The sequence below is a fragment of the Channa argus genome, chromosome 9 (assembly GCF_033026475.1).
Source record: "Channa argus isolate prfri chromosome 9, Channa argus male v1.0, whole genome shotgun sequence".
Taxonomy (NCBI): domain Eukaryota; kingdom Metazoa; phylum Chordata; class Actinopteri; order Anabantiformes; family Channidae; genus Channa; species Channa argus.
The window spans coordinates 10577829-10592632 of NC_090205.1; the positions used below are offsets into that span (position 1 = coordinate 10577829).

The 14804-nt window shown below is 40.4% G+C and overlaps 1 protein-coding gene across 18 annotated transcripts in view; it reads left to right on the forward strand.

The window, feature by feature from the left end:
• lmo7a (LIM domain 7a) overlaps nucleotides 1–12634 on the forward strand; it is a 43591-nt gene extending 30957 nt beyond the window's left edge. For 5 of the 18 annotated variants that reach the window (XM_067515139.1, XM_067515142.1, XM_067515140.1 and 2 more), the window contains 19 exons: nucleotides 122–400; nucleotides 877–991; nucleotides 1965–2126; nucleotides 3066–3250; nucleotides 3365–3428; nucleotides 3718–3774; nucleotides 4062–4103; nucleotides 4834–4859; nucleotides 5350–5457; nucleotides 6790–6870; nucleotides 7257–7756; nucleotides 7967–8023; nucleotides 8955–9010; nucleotides 9263–9421; nucleotides 9837–10023; nucleotides 10278–10604; nucleotides 11209–11317; nucleotides 11718–11820; nucleotides 11907–12634. In XM_067515139.1, the coding sequence (XP_067371240.1) occupies nucleotides 122–400; nucleotides 877–991; nucleotides 1965–2126; nucleotides 3066–3250; nucleotides 3365–3428; nucleotides 3718–3774; nucleotides 4062–4103; nucleotides 4834–4859; nucleotides 5350–5457; nucleotides 6790–6870; nucleotides 7257–7756; nucleotides 7967–8023; nucleotides 8955–9010; nucleotides 9263–9421; nucleotides 9837–10023; nucleotides 10278–10604; nucleotides 11209–11317; nucleotides 11718–11820; nucleotides 11907–11929 (2640 nt within the window). In that variant the 3' untranslated portion in view covers nucleotides 11930–12634. The remainder of the gene's footprint in view (nucleotides 1–121; nucleotides 401–876; nucleotides 992–1964; nucleotides 2127–3065; nucleotides 3251–3364; nucleotides 3429–3717; nucleotides 3775–4061; nucleotides 4104–4833; nucleotides 4860–5349; nucleotides 5458–6789; nucleotides 6871–7256; nucleotides 7757–7966; nucleotides 8024–8954; nucleotides 9011–9262; nucleotides 9422–9836; nucleotides 10024–10277; nucleotides 10605–11208; nucleotides 11318–11717; nucleotides 11821–11906) is intronic. The other 13 variants (XM_067515141.1, XM_067515147.1, XM_067515153.1 and 10 more) reach the window with 13 other exon arrangements.
• The last annotated feature ends 2170 nt before the right edge of the window (nucleotides 12635–14804 follow it).

Genomic DNA, 14804 nt, shown 5'->3' on the forward strand with positions numbered 1-14804 from the left:
GTGCATTCACCCAATGATTTCTTCTTTCATTAAACAGGTTAATGTGTCATCATCAACCTGTGTTGTCTAAGCATAAACTTATTTTTAAACTTCTTTGCCTTTCTGTATTCAACCCGAACAGTTGGACAACTCTAACAAGCGGGTCAATGGGGATGTCAGTGTTTCTAAGAAGTCGACTGTGCCGAGCCGTTACCACCAGTTCATGACGTCTGAGGATGAAGCTAACTCAAGTTCAGCCCACAGCAGTGAAGAAGAAGAAGAAGAAGAAGGCGAGAAGGAGGAGGAGGAGGAAGAGACCCCAACAAAGAGTGCCACTTTTACTCAGAACATCTCATCTGTCCCTTCTGCACCCAAAAGTGAAGGTCTAGTGAGTTCTGCTCTGGCCACAGAATCCAGCCAGGTACATGCACTTAAATTACCTACAGCTGACAAAACAGATCTTTGTTGACTGTCGAAGGAATTGATAAATAATATGTCATAAATGAATTGCGGTCAACAGTGATAGTGTGAAGAGTGAAACATTTTGTAGTAAATTATTTTTGTTTTGAAGTAAACTGAAGCCTGATGCACTGGTCTAGCATCAGCTTCTGCTTCTTATGTGTAAGTTGCTTTAAAGTAACAGTGCTGTACTCCAGCATCGGAAGAGATTGGCATTTAATCAACAGCTTTAAATTATTAATACAAGGTTTTCTTGCCATGGCAGGCTTACATGCGCACACACACACACACACACACACACACACACACACACACACTGACATTCTGACTCTTCCCTTAAGCGATGAGAAAGTCAGGACCAAGTTTGTACACTGAAATCAGCTTTTCTCGCATTTAAGTGTTGACCTCGACTCACCCATGTTGTGGTTTGGTTTGTAGGAGAACTATTGTGAGATGCGGCTCAACCTGAATCAGAAACCCAACAGCAGCAGAGACTTTGGCTTCAAGGCCGCCTGGGACTCCACAGGAGTTTGCGTCTCGTCCATTCAGCCAGGTATCAATAAAACAATAAGAAAAATGCTTTCGAACAGGGGGTTTGAGTTGTTATTCACTTTCCCTTATGTGTGACAGCAGCCAATCTGGCAACATTAAACTACAACATTCTCTGTGGTCAAATCCAGTGGAAAAAGATCACACAGGCAGTGACCACATTTCACTCAGATGTTTTCCAAGATACAGTACTGGAAACTATTATGTTTTACAGCAAGGCTCTGCTGGTTAGTTGTTAGCAGGTTTTCCAGTCCATTGCTGTGGCAGTGCCAGACCTATGTAGGGCAGCATCTATCTGGGTCAGATCTGCTGGGCCTGAGCCTCTCTTTCTACTGAGATGGCCCACCCTTACATTACAGTATACCATGTATTTTAGGAAAGTATATGTAACCCTTGTAATGCACGTCTCACCATAAGACATAGAATGTTACTTTGCCACAGTTAGTCTCAGCCTAGAGCATAGTTACGTAGCTGTTTGCTTTAGTTGCATGTAAAACCGCAGCGAGCATCAGGTAGAAGCAGTAGTCCAGAGTATATCCAGTGTAAAGAAGATGCTGTAAAGGCAGTAGAAGTCATGTTCAAAGGATGTTAGTTAAAACCTAAGTTGTATTAAGCCATGCAGTGCATAAATGACACATTGGTAGTAAAATTAATAATAGCAGATATGTAATATGTTTTATCTTGTTTCACTTTATGGAAGTGAAAGTTAAAGAGAAATTACTACTTTTCAAAAATGTTTGTGTGTATGTAAAAGTCTTGAATAATACAAATCAAAAACTTGCATCACATTAATAAAACCCAACCTAAGTAAAAACGTCATCGTCGAACATTGATTGATTGATTGATTGATGCGTTGCAGTTTTTCTTTGTGGAGATTTTTTGTTGTCAATTTTTGTTTTTTGTATCACTTGGAATTATTCTAGAAAGATTTATGTGATGCGCTTACTGCTGCTGACCCAGTCCTCTGTGTCTTGCAGGCAGCCCCGCCGATATGTGTCCGCTTCAGGTCGGAGACAAGGTGCTAACAGTGAACGGGCACCAGGTGGCAGAAATGAGCTACACAGACTGGAAGTCCCACTTAGAAGAGGCTCTGCAGGAGGGCAGTCTAGTCATGGATATACGGCGTCATGGCAAGAACAGTGAGTTATCTGAATACTTATGCGTTCGTGTGTGCGTTAAATTGAAAGTGATTGAAACACTTAAAGGGTTACATTCCTGGACTGACAGTGCTGCTCATGCTGCTTGCGTTGCTAAACAGTTTTGACACTTCAAATTGACCGGTAAACTATTGTGAAATCATCCATGAATGATCTCAAGACAGCTAAACAGTGAGGGACCTGTTTGTGTTTTTTTTATTTTCCATTTGATGAAGGGAGACTTTTATTGTGTTGACCTCAGTGGTTTTTATTTTAACTTTTTTTTTTGCCCCTGTGTGTGTTTGTGTGTGTGTGTGTGTGTGTGTGTGTGTGTTTCTTTCCTTTTTTTTTTTTTCTTTCCACAGTGTTCTTGTTTGCTTCTATTTCTACTGGTCGTTTCTTCTTTTTGTTTTTCTGTCTTTTCTGTCTCATCAGCATTCCTCCTTAAATCCATGCAGTGTTTTCCTTGTGGTGAACTAACTCATCTCAGTTTTGTGGTGTGTGAGTGTGCTGTTTTCACAGGGTTGGTATAACAGGCTTACGTTTTTTTTTTTTTTTTTACAGCTGCATCAGTCTGTCCTTCCAAAAATAATACACCCAGCGTAGCTCACTTGAACTAACACACACTACAGGTTAAAATCTTTTAGTAAGTGTTTGTGAGCCTGTTAAAAACACTGTGTGGGTTTATAGAAGCTTTAAATGGGCTGCATGGCTGGGGAAGGTGGGTTCTCTGTCACCCCTGCTGCTCTCTATACCAACACCATAACAGCAATCTTATCTCCTGCTTTATAGTGTTCTTCATGTAAGGAGACAATTTTGTGTCAAATGCTGGATTGCACATAAACAGAACTACAGTAAAACAAACTGCAAAAAACTGTGTTCTTATGTACATGTGCACATCCTTTTTTTTTTTTTTTTTGCCATTACATTGTCTGCATGCAGACTGGGACAGAGATCAACCTTCCCTACCATATAAAAGCCATAAGACCATCAATCTGACCAGTACGGATCATCCAATACTTCTAGGTCCTCCTGACATGAACATCGCCAAATCCAGCTTGGATTTCACTTCGCTGATTTCCACGGAACCGCTGCCACCCAAAGAGGCCCCTGCCCAGCCAGTAGGCGTAAGTGACCCAGAATGGCTGAGGTTGACTCAGGTTTGATCGATTTCTTTCCCTGTATAGCTCTCAGTCCAGCACCTTTTTAATGAGCAGACACCCTGCCGTGTTTTCCCACAGGACGTGGCTTCAAACGGAGTTAATGGAGGTCTCCGCGAGGAGTCTGTGACCATGAGGAACAAAGGTAAAGAGCAGAGCACATAATCAGAAAGGTTATGAAATTGATCTGGATGACTATTTCTGTGCTGCATACAAAAACACACCTGTAAGGGGCAATATTTTTGCTGACCTCATTGTGAGAGAACAATTTTTGCCAACGTTGGACTGTTGTATTATTATCATATTATCTACTGCACTGTGTGTCTGTCTAACTCATATTTCAGTCTCTCTATAGAGGGAGGTGTCTCTGCTGGTTAAACATGTTTCTCTTCTTGGTGTGCCTCACTCTAACCTATTTTCTATCTCTCACATAGAGTCAGAACCCATATCTTTGAAAAACCTAAAACGGAGGTCAGAATTTTTTGAAAAAGGTAAAAATGAAAGCCCCAACAGGGACAAAGTACTCTTAGTGAGAATCAGAACCGCTCTGTAACCTGTTGGCTGGGGTTCCTGTGCTTTTTTCTCACTGTACTCTTCAGATTTCCAAGGGATTTTTGCATGTTTTTTTTTTTTTTTATCAGCAAAATTAATAAGGAACCTATTATCAACTGATTTTGAGAAGTGAAATAGATTCCTGTCTGGGGGGGGGCTGTTGCTTTTTCCAGTAGTCTTGTCTGGTGCCGGAGCTTAACCCTTGTTGTGCCCTCCCTTTCTCCAGGCAGCTCAGGGTCCAGTGTCAATGCGCTGGTCTACCTCTGTGGTAAACGAGGTTGAGTGTGCAGTGATGTTCTCACCTTTGCTTGGTACAACCTGGGATGCTGACATGCTGTTTTTAATTGGAGCACATTAAGGAATTGTATATACACACTCCCAAACCAAAACTAAACTTTTTATGAGCTCTATTTGAATGTAAGAAATGACCCAAAAAAACAATGTGTGAAGCAACATGACAGCATGTCAGACAGATCTCCAGTGGACCAACCATAAATACAAACTGTAGTGTTTTTCAAATGGCTCAACACATTGTTACACTATTCACTTTGCTGCGCATGAAGTTAAAAGCTTTCCTGTTGTTCTCTTAGCATGCATGGATTGAAGCATCTGTTAACCTTTCAGACTGGCTGTGCTGTAGTTGTGCATCTTGTGCATGCTTGTTTGGTCTAGTTGTCCTCATAATCAGTTTATTGATTTTCGCATTCAGTTTCCTATTAAGTTTTGGGCTGACATCCAATGTAAATTTCAACATGAGGATGATCTTAAATTAAGAGACTCAATAAGAACCAGTGGCAGAAATTGGACCTTTGTTACTTGAGGCTTGTTGAAAACTGCAATTACTCTTTTGAAATTTCATTTGCAGTCATAAATTCATGATCTTTAATATGCCTGCTGACTTTCTGCTCATATGATATGATATAAAGCCACCATGTAACTTTTATTCTTTATTACTTTGCTTATGCTCTAAATACTGAATGGTTATTTCTTTTTTCAAGGAGGACCAGAGACTACGGTGCCAGATGTGAGTAGTATTATCAATGCATAAAGTGCATTTTTGTCTTTCAGCAGTTTTAATAAAATAATACTTCTAGCAAAGGCTAGACGCATTGCTGAGCATCTAACACAGGTTGTATAGGCAGTTCACTTTAGAGTGGGTGCACGCTGTTGCTTAAGCCTTTCACTCACTCGATAACTTTACTGTGATAAAGGGCAGATTGCAAAGATACGTTTCTGATTTGGGGCTATGTAGAAAAACACTGTTAGGAGTTGATGGGACGATAAGAATTATTCGGATCCAGTTGTCTTAAATTAGAAGTAAAAACTAAAATATTGAGCTTAAATTTATGTTTGGAACTTTTAGATTTATTTTAAAAACAATCACCAGAAGCAGGTTAAGACACCAGCGAAACAGTTGGTTCAGCTGAATGTAGATAGATACTTTGTTCATCCCAGTGGGAATTTCACATTGTACAAATGTTCTTTCGTTTTTAATGACTCTTCCGTCTCCTCAGATGCCTGTTCCTCCAATCACTTCCTCTTCCAGCCGCTGGTCATGGGACCCAGAGGAGGAGCGTAAAAGGCAAGAAAAATGGCTGAAAGAACAGGAACGCCTCCTACAGGTACATAAAAGCCTGCCCCAGTAAATATGATGTGACTCTACCAAATACAACTTGTTGCCATTTTGTTATCTATACTCATCTAAATGTAATGCAGTTTCATGGAACAGGCCTGCAATAAATACTGTTGTTCAGGTTTTATAAACTGGCTTCGAGAGGCGTTGATTCTGTAGCTTTGTGGTGCTCAATACAAACCTAATGCAAATATAAACCTTTTATGCATAATTTTCTTGTCTTGTGTGGGTGTCCATATTGTAACACATTGAATATACACTATATTACACTGGGGAAAATACCTTTCACAATTCAAAATTCACTACAAACCACCTACAAAATTAGCTTGAAGTTGATTCAACATCTCTCAGATGATCATTATGAACTTCATGAAGGCAGGGCTTATTGCAGGTCTGTAGGTTCATCTAATAATCGAATAATTAGTGCATATTTGTAGTGTGTACTAGTGAAAGTCCCATTCGATCTAGAATAAACACCTAGGTATCTGTTCTGTGTCTCAGCTTGAAAAAGATAAAGCACAGCATATTGAAATGGCTACAGGAACTCTTCCCATTATATATATTCTGTTTCTAATAAATTTAAAAAGAGAAACTTTAGACAGCACTCAGGCAGCTGAAAGTAAAGCGACTATGAACCGTCCAATCTAAATGTAGTAGAATACTGTCAACACTTTTTGGGGGGGATTTATTTCTGGATGGAGATCAAAGGTGTCCAAGCAGAGCGCTGATGTAGCCGAGAAGGCTTGTTACTCCTCCAGTCTTAGTCCCTGATGGATAAACGGCCTGATTTCATGCTGTGTGCCATGGAGACTTCCTGCCCAGGGCAAGCTTCTCTAGGTTTGGTTAGATGGTTAGATAACATGTAAGTAAGCTTGGAATCATCTGACAACAATGCAGATTTTTTTCATCATCGTAATATTTAAGGCACTTTCAGGTAGTAGAATTTCTTTATTCAGAAATTAATTAAAGTTAGTTTTCAAATAATTTATCAGATGAAATGGCATATAGGCAATGCAAACGTAACCTTTAACCTAACATTACAACAATGCACATTTAAATAGTGCAAATTTAGTTATGGTTATAGTAAACCAACGAAAATTGTATTGGTGCAAAAGTTTGCATCCTTCTAAATAAGAATTAAAATTCTTTAATTTATGATGAAAGAACAATTATACCAGTTGACTAATAAAATCTTTGTTGTACTCTTTTGACTTTTCAAAGTAAGCAGCCAACAACACAACACTTTCAAAGCCCTCTGTAAATATGTCAAAAATTTAGTTCACCTTTTAACCTCGTCCTGCTTTTTTTTTTTTTCTTCCAGGAGAAATATAAGCGAGACCAGGAAAAACTGCAGCAAGAGTGGCTCAGAGATCAGCAGGAGATTGCCAAAAGCCAACAACAGGTAAGAAAGAAAACATAATTCATATAAATTATGGAGAGTATTACACTGTGGACTCATAGCACTAAATTATTTAAAATTATCCTAAGGGGTTTGAAAGTGTTGTGGATCAAAGTAGCTTTAATTATTCAGTAATTATGTGGCCAGGCAAGCAGGTCCATTTCATATAAGACTTTGGGGAAGTGAGTACAGAACAATCTCCACTCTGTAAAAAAAAAAGCCCATTATTTTGCAACAAAAAGTCCTTTCAGAATGAAATTTCAAAACATTTTTCTGGTTTGTCAGCAAAGGGAATGGTAGGAGTTTCTCCACTGTTGTTGCATTTCCTCTGGAGGTTACATTGTCAGTTCACAATGTTTCCTCTTTTCTGCCCATTGTCCTGTCTGCAGCCTTTGAACCTTGAGGTGAACAGCCACAGCATCAGCCCACACTCGCCCCTCTCTCCCGTCAAGCAGCCTACTTCCACTGTGTGGGAAGAGGAAGAGAGAAAGAGGAAGGAGGAGCAGGAGCGCCAGAGGCAGGAAGAGGAGGAGCAAAAGCTGCAGCTGCTCCAGGAGGAGAGAAAGAAGAAAGAAAAGCAGGAGGAGGAGAGGAGAAAGAGGGAAGAGGAGGAGCAAAAGCTGCAGCTTCTGCAGGAGGAGAGAAAGAAGAAAGAAAAGCAGGAGGAGGAGGAGAGGAGAAAGAGGGAAGAGAAGGAGCGGAAGCTGCAGCTTCTGCAGGAGGAGAGAAAGAGGAAAGAGAGGCAGCAGGAGGAAGACAGGAAGAGGAGGGAGGAGGAAGAGCTGAGATGGCAGAAGAAGAAAGAGCAGGAGAGGGAGGAGGAGAGGAGGCGTCAGGAAGCTGCAGAGCAGGAGCGCAGACAGCGGGAGAAGGCTTTGGAGCCGCAGTGGTCAGTACAGACTCTGCTCCTCTTGTATTTTTAACACTCATCACATTTTTTGTCTTCCTCATTTTCCCACCATGCTGATAACAACACAGTCATATGTAAAGAAAATCTGCTTTATGGTCTGCGCATTAACATAAGTGCAATGTGTTTGCATGTGCTTTTTGTGCTATAACCCTCATCCCTGCTCTCTCTACACACTACCTATCACCAAAGGACTGGTGGCTCCTATGGCTTTGACAATGTCCAGCCTCCATTGTCCTCCATTGACAGGTTAGTAAAGGACAAGGTTTATTGCATCTGAAGCCACATTCTAAAGTTAATTGTACTTTAGGTATCAAGCTAATCAACAACTAGCAATAATAACAAAACTCACGTACCTTTTATGTTAACAATGACTTAAAATAATTTTAAATGTGGTACTTCAGAATAGTGACCTAGACAATTTGTCCCCACTTCAGCATTTTAATGCAGTACAGTAAAACAATTAGTATTCACCTAGCTATTTATATAACTATAACTCGTTGGCCCCGAACTCAGTGGGCGTTGCTGCATTAACAGAATGATGATATAGTAAAGCACATTATGAGATGGTCCTAATGTTTTGTCCACCTCTTTTATTTTAAATAGGGTGGCCAAAATATTAGAACCATCTCTCCATATAATGCTCTCCAGTACGACTCCACCACCCACTATGGCCTCAATAGTAAACAGAGTGCAGAATTATCAACTTTCTGACAGATGTAACTTAAAAACTGAGAAATGATAACAAATGTCCCGTGCAGGTATATACTGCAAACATCTGTTTGAACTGAATGATTTAAACATTTTTAAATAGAAGGTTGTGAAAAACGTCCTTCAGGAAGTGGGTTAGGCCTCCAGCTGAGAAGGCAATTACCTGTGATTGTTCTGCAATCAGCAGCAGGGTATATAATAAGGTTTCGCTGTAGTGTGTGACACGTCAAAATGCTTTTTATTTCATAATGTCCACAAAAAATAAAGCCGCTTTTCTTTTTTTTTTTGCCATTCAAAATTTCTTGATTTCTAAAAACAGTATCAGGATGTGCACATTGGCCTTGCTCATGGTTCTCTCCTGTGCTTCATTGCTTTGCACTTGAATTTTAAAACTGTTGTATGTAGTATTGTTATGTAGTTATAATTACTCCCATTTGACAAAATGACTATTTTTTTCTTTCTCTGACAGGGCAAAATCAAAATCTTCTCCCCAGCTTGATGAAGAGGATAAACCTCAGAGGAAAGGTCAGTTTTCTTGATTTATTTTTTCATCAGTTAAATGTTATTACATCCTTAATGAGGCTTGTGCTGTGAATGCAGCACTAAACTATGATACTAGAAATGTTAGATCTCCTTTATTAGCTTATGCTAGTCAGAAGCCTCTATTTTTCTTAGTTTTTCTTCCCCCTATTCCATGTTGGGGGTTTTTGTTTGTGTTTTTTTTAATTGACTGCATGTGCAAATTCCATTGCACACATGGGCTGCACCCTACTGTAGGTGTGTATGGGCAGCAAGGAGGTATGACTCAGTGGCTGCTGGACGAACAGTTGAGGAGTGCACGTGACAAACAGGCTCGGATTCAGAGGGCTGCATCAGAGCTGGAGATTGAGAGGCGAAACATCCTCAATGCAATGAGATACAGACAGCCAGAGAGAGGTGGGCTCGGCCCCTGTATCGCCGCCCCTCCGTTTCTATCTGAAACCTGTCAGTCTGCTCTCATTTGATCAGCAGAATCAAAAGCCTTAATCAACAGTTGGCCAGTCAAATGTAAATCAATCAAGTCAGCCAGCCAGAAAATTACTTGGAGCAAAATAAAATAATTAATTGATTGACCGCAGTGTGATTTTTCTTCTTTTTTTTTCTGCCAATTTCATAATGGTGATTCATTTTTTGCTGTTGTGATCCACTGAAATTGTACTGAAATAACATTCATTCATATCATCATTACAATTGCCAATTTCTCTGCCCTTTGCCAGATGGGCTTCAGTTTTGACTTAAATAAATTTGACTATTCCTTTTTTTTTTTTTTTTACCAATGCTAATATTTTTGTTTATTTCTCCTGTCTGCAAGTAGTGACGGGCACTGGAGTGAGTGAGAAGACGGGTCAGCAGCCTTTATCACAGGCAGAGCTGGAGCGCCAGCAGATCCTGAATGAAATGAAGAAGAAGACTTCGCTGCTGACAGACAACAGCTGGATCCGCCAAAACTCCTCCAACACTTCTGCCGACATGGAAAGCAATGTGCCACCCATGCGCAGGTACGGTCTCACCAGCATGCCTGAGGAATCCCCTTCCTGTTGTGTTGGTGGTGGTTGTCTTCTTAAACCTACTAATATTCTGGTAATATGCTGAGTGAAATGTTAGTCTGGCTACCATTCTGACTTTGCCTTGGTAAAATTGGTTGTGCTATTAATGGTTAAATAAGGTAAGCAAGGCACAGTTGGTAGCCAGACAGTTTGAATGTGTCCACTAACCAGCTTATATGGGGTTGTGGCATGGGTTGGCTTTGCAGAGGGGAGTCTCTTGACAACCTGGACTCATCCTACAAACCCTGGCACTCATCATGGACCAGAAGCAACTCTTTTGCCCAAAACTACGTTCGACCTCAATCTGCCCTGTCCGGTAGCAATTCCTTTTACAGTGGTGGATCTGGGCCCCAGCGGTACGGCTCTTCCACTTTACCTTCCTCCTACTCCATGGGCTCCCTCCGAGGTGGGGCAGGAACCCCCTCGTCCCCGTGGTCCCGGCAGACCCCTTCCCCCTCTCCCTCTTCTTCTACATCGCCCACCACTTCTCCAGAGCCCACGTCTGAGGCAGGGGGCCCTCAGCAGCGGAGCAGGTAAAATCAGGAAGGCTGCTTTACTTAACACCTCCACCCGCTGCTTTCTAACCACTCACTGGTATACTGGGTTGCAAAATCATAGTCCAGGTGGTGGTGTTGTAAACCATAACACTGGATGGGGAGTGGTGGCAAAGGTAAACTGAACCTAACTTTTTTGGAAATGTTACATCTTTGAATGTGATACAATGTCCTGATGCATATGATGGTTTTCTGTGACATCCATTCGTCTTCCAGTTCACAGATGACATTCAGACTAATCTAATGTTTTTTCTCCAAGATTCCTAATAAATTACCCTGTCACATACACTATTGTTATTAGTTTGTGTGTTTCCCTGTTAGCTTAACACTGATATTTTAAGATTAAAACTACACATAGATCGTTTTGTTTTATTTTATATCAGGAAAACGTTTCTAGCAATTGATTGTACATGTCAGTATATTACAGAATGTTTTAATTGTGCTCATTATTGTCAGATTTATATACCTTGTGGTATACCAAGGTGTGTATTGTTTTTTTTGTGTGTGTGTGTTAACATTTATACATGCATTATGCATCTGTGCTTGGCTCTAAAAAATCACACCAATACATTCTGTAATCCAGGTCAGTGAGTGGCAAGAAAATCTGTACGTTCTGTGACACCCCGCTGGGAAAAGGAGCGGCCATGATCATCGAGTCCCTTGGACTCTGTTATCATTTGGGCTGCTTCAAGGTGAGAGTCGGGCTTCTGTCGGCCCCAGAGCACATCTGCAGCTCGACCAACTCGATCACTCCAGGCTCCTTTTCTTTTAATATTAACCTGATAAATCCTGGTGAATGTCCAGGTCCTGACCTCCTCTACAGCTGAACAAAGTAGTTTCTGTGCCAAAACCTCCAGGCCAGACTACTTAACCCCTCACGTTTTCTTCCTACTAACACTTGTTGATTCATCCTGGAACTTTAGTCTTTACTTCACTTCCTGCTACTCTTTGTTTTTTACTCATTCCTATTATTAAATTTTGATGTCTCTCTTTCCAGCTATTGGTGGCTTTTGGCCTGTCTTTCCCTTATCTGTCTGCCTGTAGTGTACTTTTAAAATAAGAACTTCTTTTACTTTTCTTAAACTTCCTCAGTGTATCGAGTGCAAGTGTGACCTCGGAGGATCGGAAGCCGGGGCTGAAGTCAGAATACGGAACAAACAGCTCTACTGTAACTCCTGCTACATACGATTCAAAAGTGAGTATCTGACAAAGCTGATCAGCATTACGACGTGTTTGTTCGTCTTCCCTTGAAGTGTAACGCTGGTATTAATTTTCTTTTAGCTGCTCAGCCAACAGCTATGTGATGTGACTGTACTCCAGCAGATCGATGAGGAAACTACTTGTGACAACAATCCGTAAACAATAAAGTCATTGCAAATAGTGGGGACACTTGGTTTGGACATACAGTGCTTCTACATACGTCTCCAGAAAACTCCGGTTGACTTGCTAATGAGAATTGTGTGTTTTTACAGTGTGTGATGGAGAGGGTAAGCTTGCGAAGACGTTGGCTACTTTAATGTGTTTATATCATATTAAGTATTACAGTTGTACAAAGGGTTCTGCATGCATCAGTGTTTTTAAATGTTTTATCCATGAAACTAGTCAAGCAGCAAATCGTCTAAGATTACAGAGGCAGATATTCCTTATGACCTTCACTGAGACACATTTTAGAGATATTGAGACAGGAATGCTGCAGGTTCATCTCCTTGTTTTTATGCTTCGTCCTCTGCCAAGTCTTGTGATATTAACATGTTTGTTGACCAATGTATTCTGATCATGTAACAGGGAGAATTACTTAAGATTATTATAGTTCTTTCAAAAGTATATTTAAAGAAACGTCTGCTTGAAGAGCACTTGGATTCTTCACTGATAGAGGGAGCATTGTACACATAAGCAGGTTTCCACGTGAAGATTATATATATATATATATATATATATAAAATCACATACCGAATGGCATTGAAGCAAGCAGTAACATTTGTAAATAAAAAGACCAAATGTTCATCTCACATGTTTTTGTTGACTGTTTTCAAAAAGTGAAATTGCACAAGTCCTTGCAATCATAAATCAGTGATGCAAGGCTTTTCCTGCCGCCCTAAGAAATCATTTTTTTCATCTCTTTGTCTGTAGTGCCACAGTCATAATGAAAGGAATTTCAATGAGCTTTTGTGCGAGGTTCAGACGACCTGCCTGCTCTGTGTTATCCAAAGCCAATCTGTCATGTATATTTCATCCACTGAGCACATATTACATTTGATTACATATTAATAGGGTATTTTCTCAGTGTGTTCTGTTGTTATAGCAGTTTAATGAAAACGTATTTGCATAAGTGTTGAATATTCACACAAGTAGGAACACTCCTGATTTTGTGGTTTGCAGCTCCCAGTTGAAATTTTAATGTGCAAGGTAAAAAATTGGCCTGGTTTCCTATGAATGGAAATAAGCTCAGTTCAAGCAATATATGGAAATAAGTTGGGCAGAGCATAAATTGTTCGGTATTCTTGAGGTGAAGCACAAACAGCCCCTAGAGGCAGCTTCCTTTTTTTTTATGCATTTATTTTTTAATTTTTTTAGATTTGTCTTGGTGTTCTCGTGGGGGAGAGAGATTTTCATCCTAAAGCTTGTAAAATAAGCTCGGCCTTAATGGCGCCGAGCTAAGTGGAGTGGCTGAGAAATGTAAAACCTTTCAGGATAAGTGTCCCATATTTTTCTTCGTAGCCGAGGCCACAGCCAGGCTTTTATGGGAGGCTTTGACGAGGAGAATCGACTGGTTTGTGTGTGAGTGTGTGCTTACAGGGAAACCATATGCTTGGCTGCTGTAACGAATGCAGTCTGCAAAAAGATGGAACACAGACGGAAGAGCTCGGATATGCCTGCTCTACCCTGCATCTAAAAGTCATTCCCAACCGTCACAGTTCAGTCTGTTTCTTTTTAATGTTCTCCTGGCACGTCGTTGCAGGCCATTTTTCACAATGCATTCAACACACAACACTGATCATCACTGTTTAGTATGCTCCACTTCCACAGCACACTTTTCAGTTTTCAGGTTTAGGTTGTAGTTTGGGCCGACCAGAAGGGGGCAATGTGATCTCATATTTCTCTCTGCAATAAAAACTGAAATGATCTCTCAGCTGCAGCTGGGTGACTACTGTTGCTTGCACGTCGTTAACATTACATACTTTATTGGAAGTATATTCCATTGTGCATCATAAGGAGTCTCTAACATTTTTCTAATGTGCAACAGCAGTAGCTCAGCTTGACACTGAAACAATTTGTTCTCGAATTAACAAAAATTAAATTTTTCAATTAAACAAACAAACAAAAAAACACATGTTCAACCTGCTTTGTTCAACTACGTATGAGACAAGCCACACCTCCTGCCACTGCCACTTAACAGGAGGTCTGCTTTTCACACTTTAGAGAAACCATAGGCAGTAATTCACCTGCTGCTATAATTAGTCATGTAATTGCGGAGACTGTCTCACCAGACCTGTTGCCATGGATTACAGGCACCATGCATACAAGCTAGCTTCAATTAAGCACAGGGATTAAAGAAAATTGACTTTAAGTAAACCTGTAAATTCCCAGCACTTCATGGTGGATTGTGAGCCCGTTCTCTATGTGATCATTTTCTCTTTAGCTGAACATGGTGCTGCTAAGTCATGAATCATTGGCTATTTGAGGAGGCAAGGGGTTCCTAATGTACTGCGGATGTAATTGATATTAAATGTAGTAGTTATTATTAAATCCCATATGGTGAAAGACCATATGAGTAGAGGCTTATAAGAAGTGCATGTCTTCTCAGCAGCATGTAATGCATATACAATACACACCCTGTGCCGTCTCGTTATTCAGATAGTCTTTGCCAAGGATTTGAACTAAGGAAATGGTGCTATCCTTCAGGGTGTCCTGTTTTATGCATGCACATCTTAGTGAGCACAGCATGGCACAGACATGATCAGTTGTGTTGCATAAGCATGTTCATCATGTGCAATAAGTAACATTAACTGCTTACCTGTTGAGTGTCATATATAGGTGGCTATCAAATGTTGATAAAGTTATAATTACCTCGCTCCGGCAGAGATGAAAGCATTTCAAACTTAGAGATATCGATGTGTGACCTTTTATTCAGTGAGGAAATGATCAACCCAGATGCTTATTTGTCCTCATTATGAATGC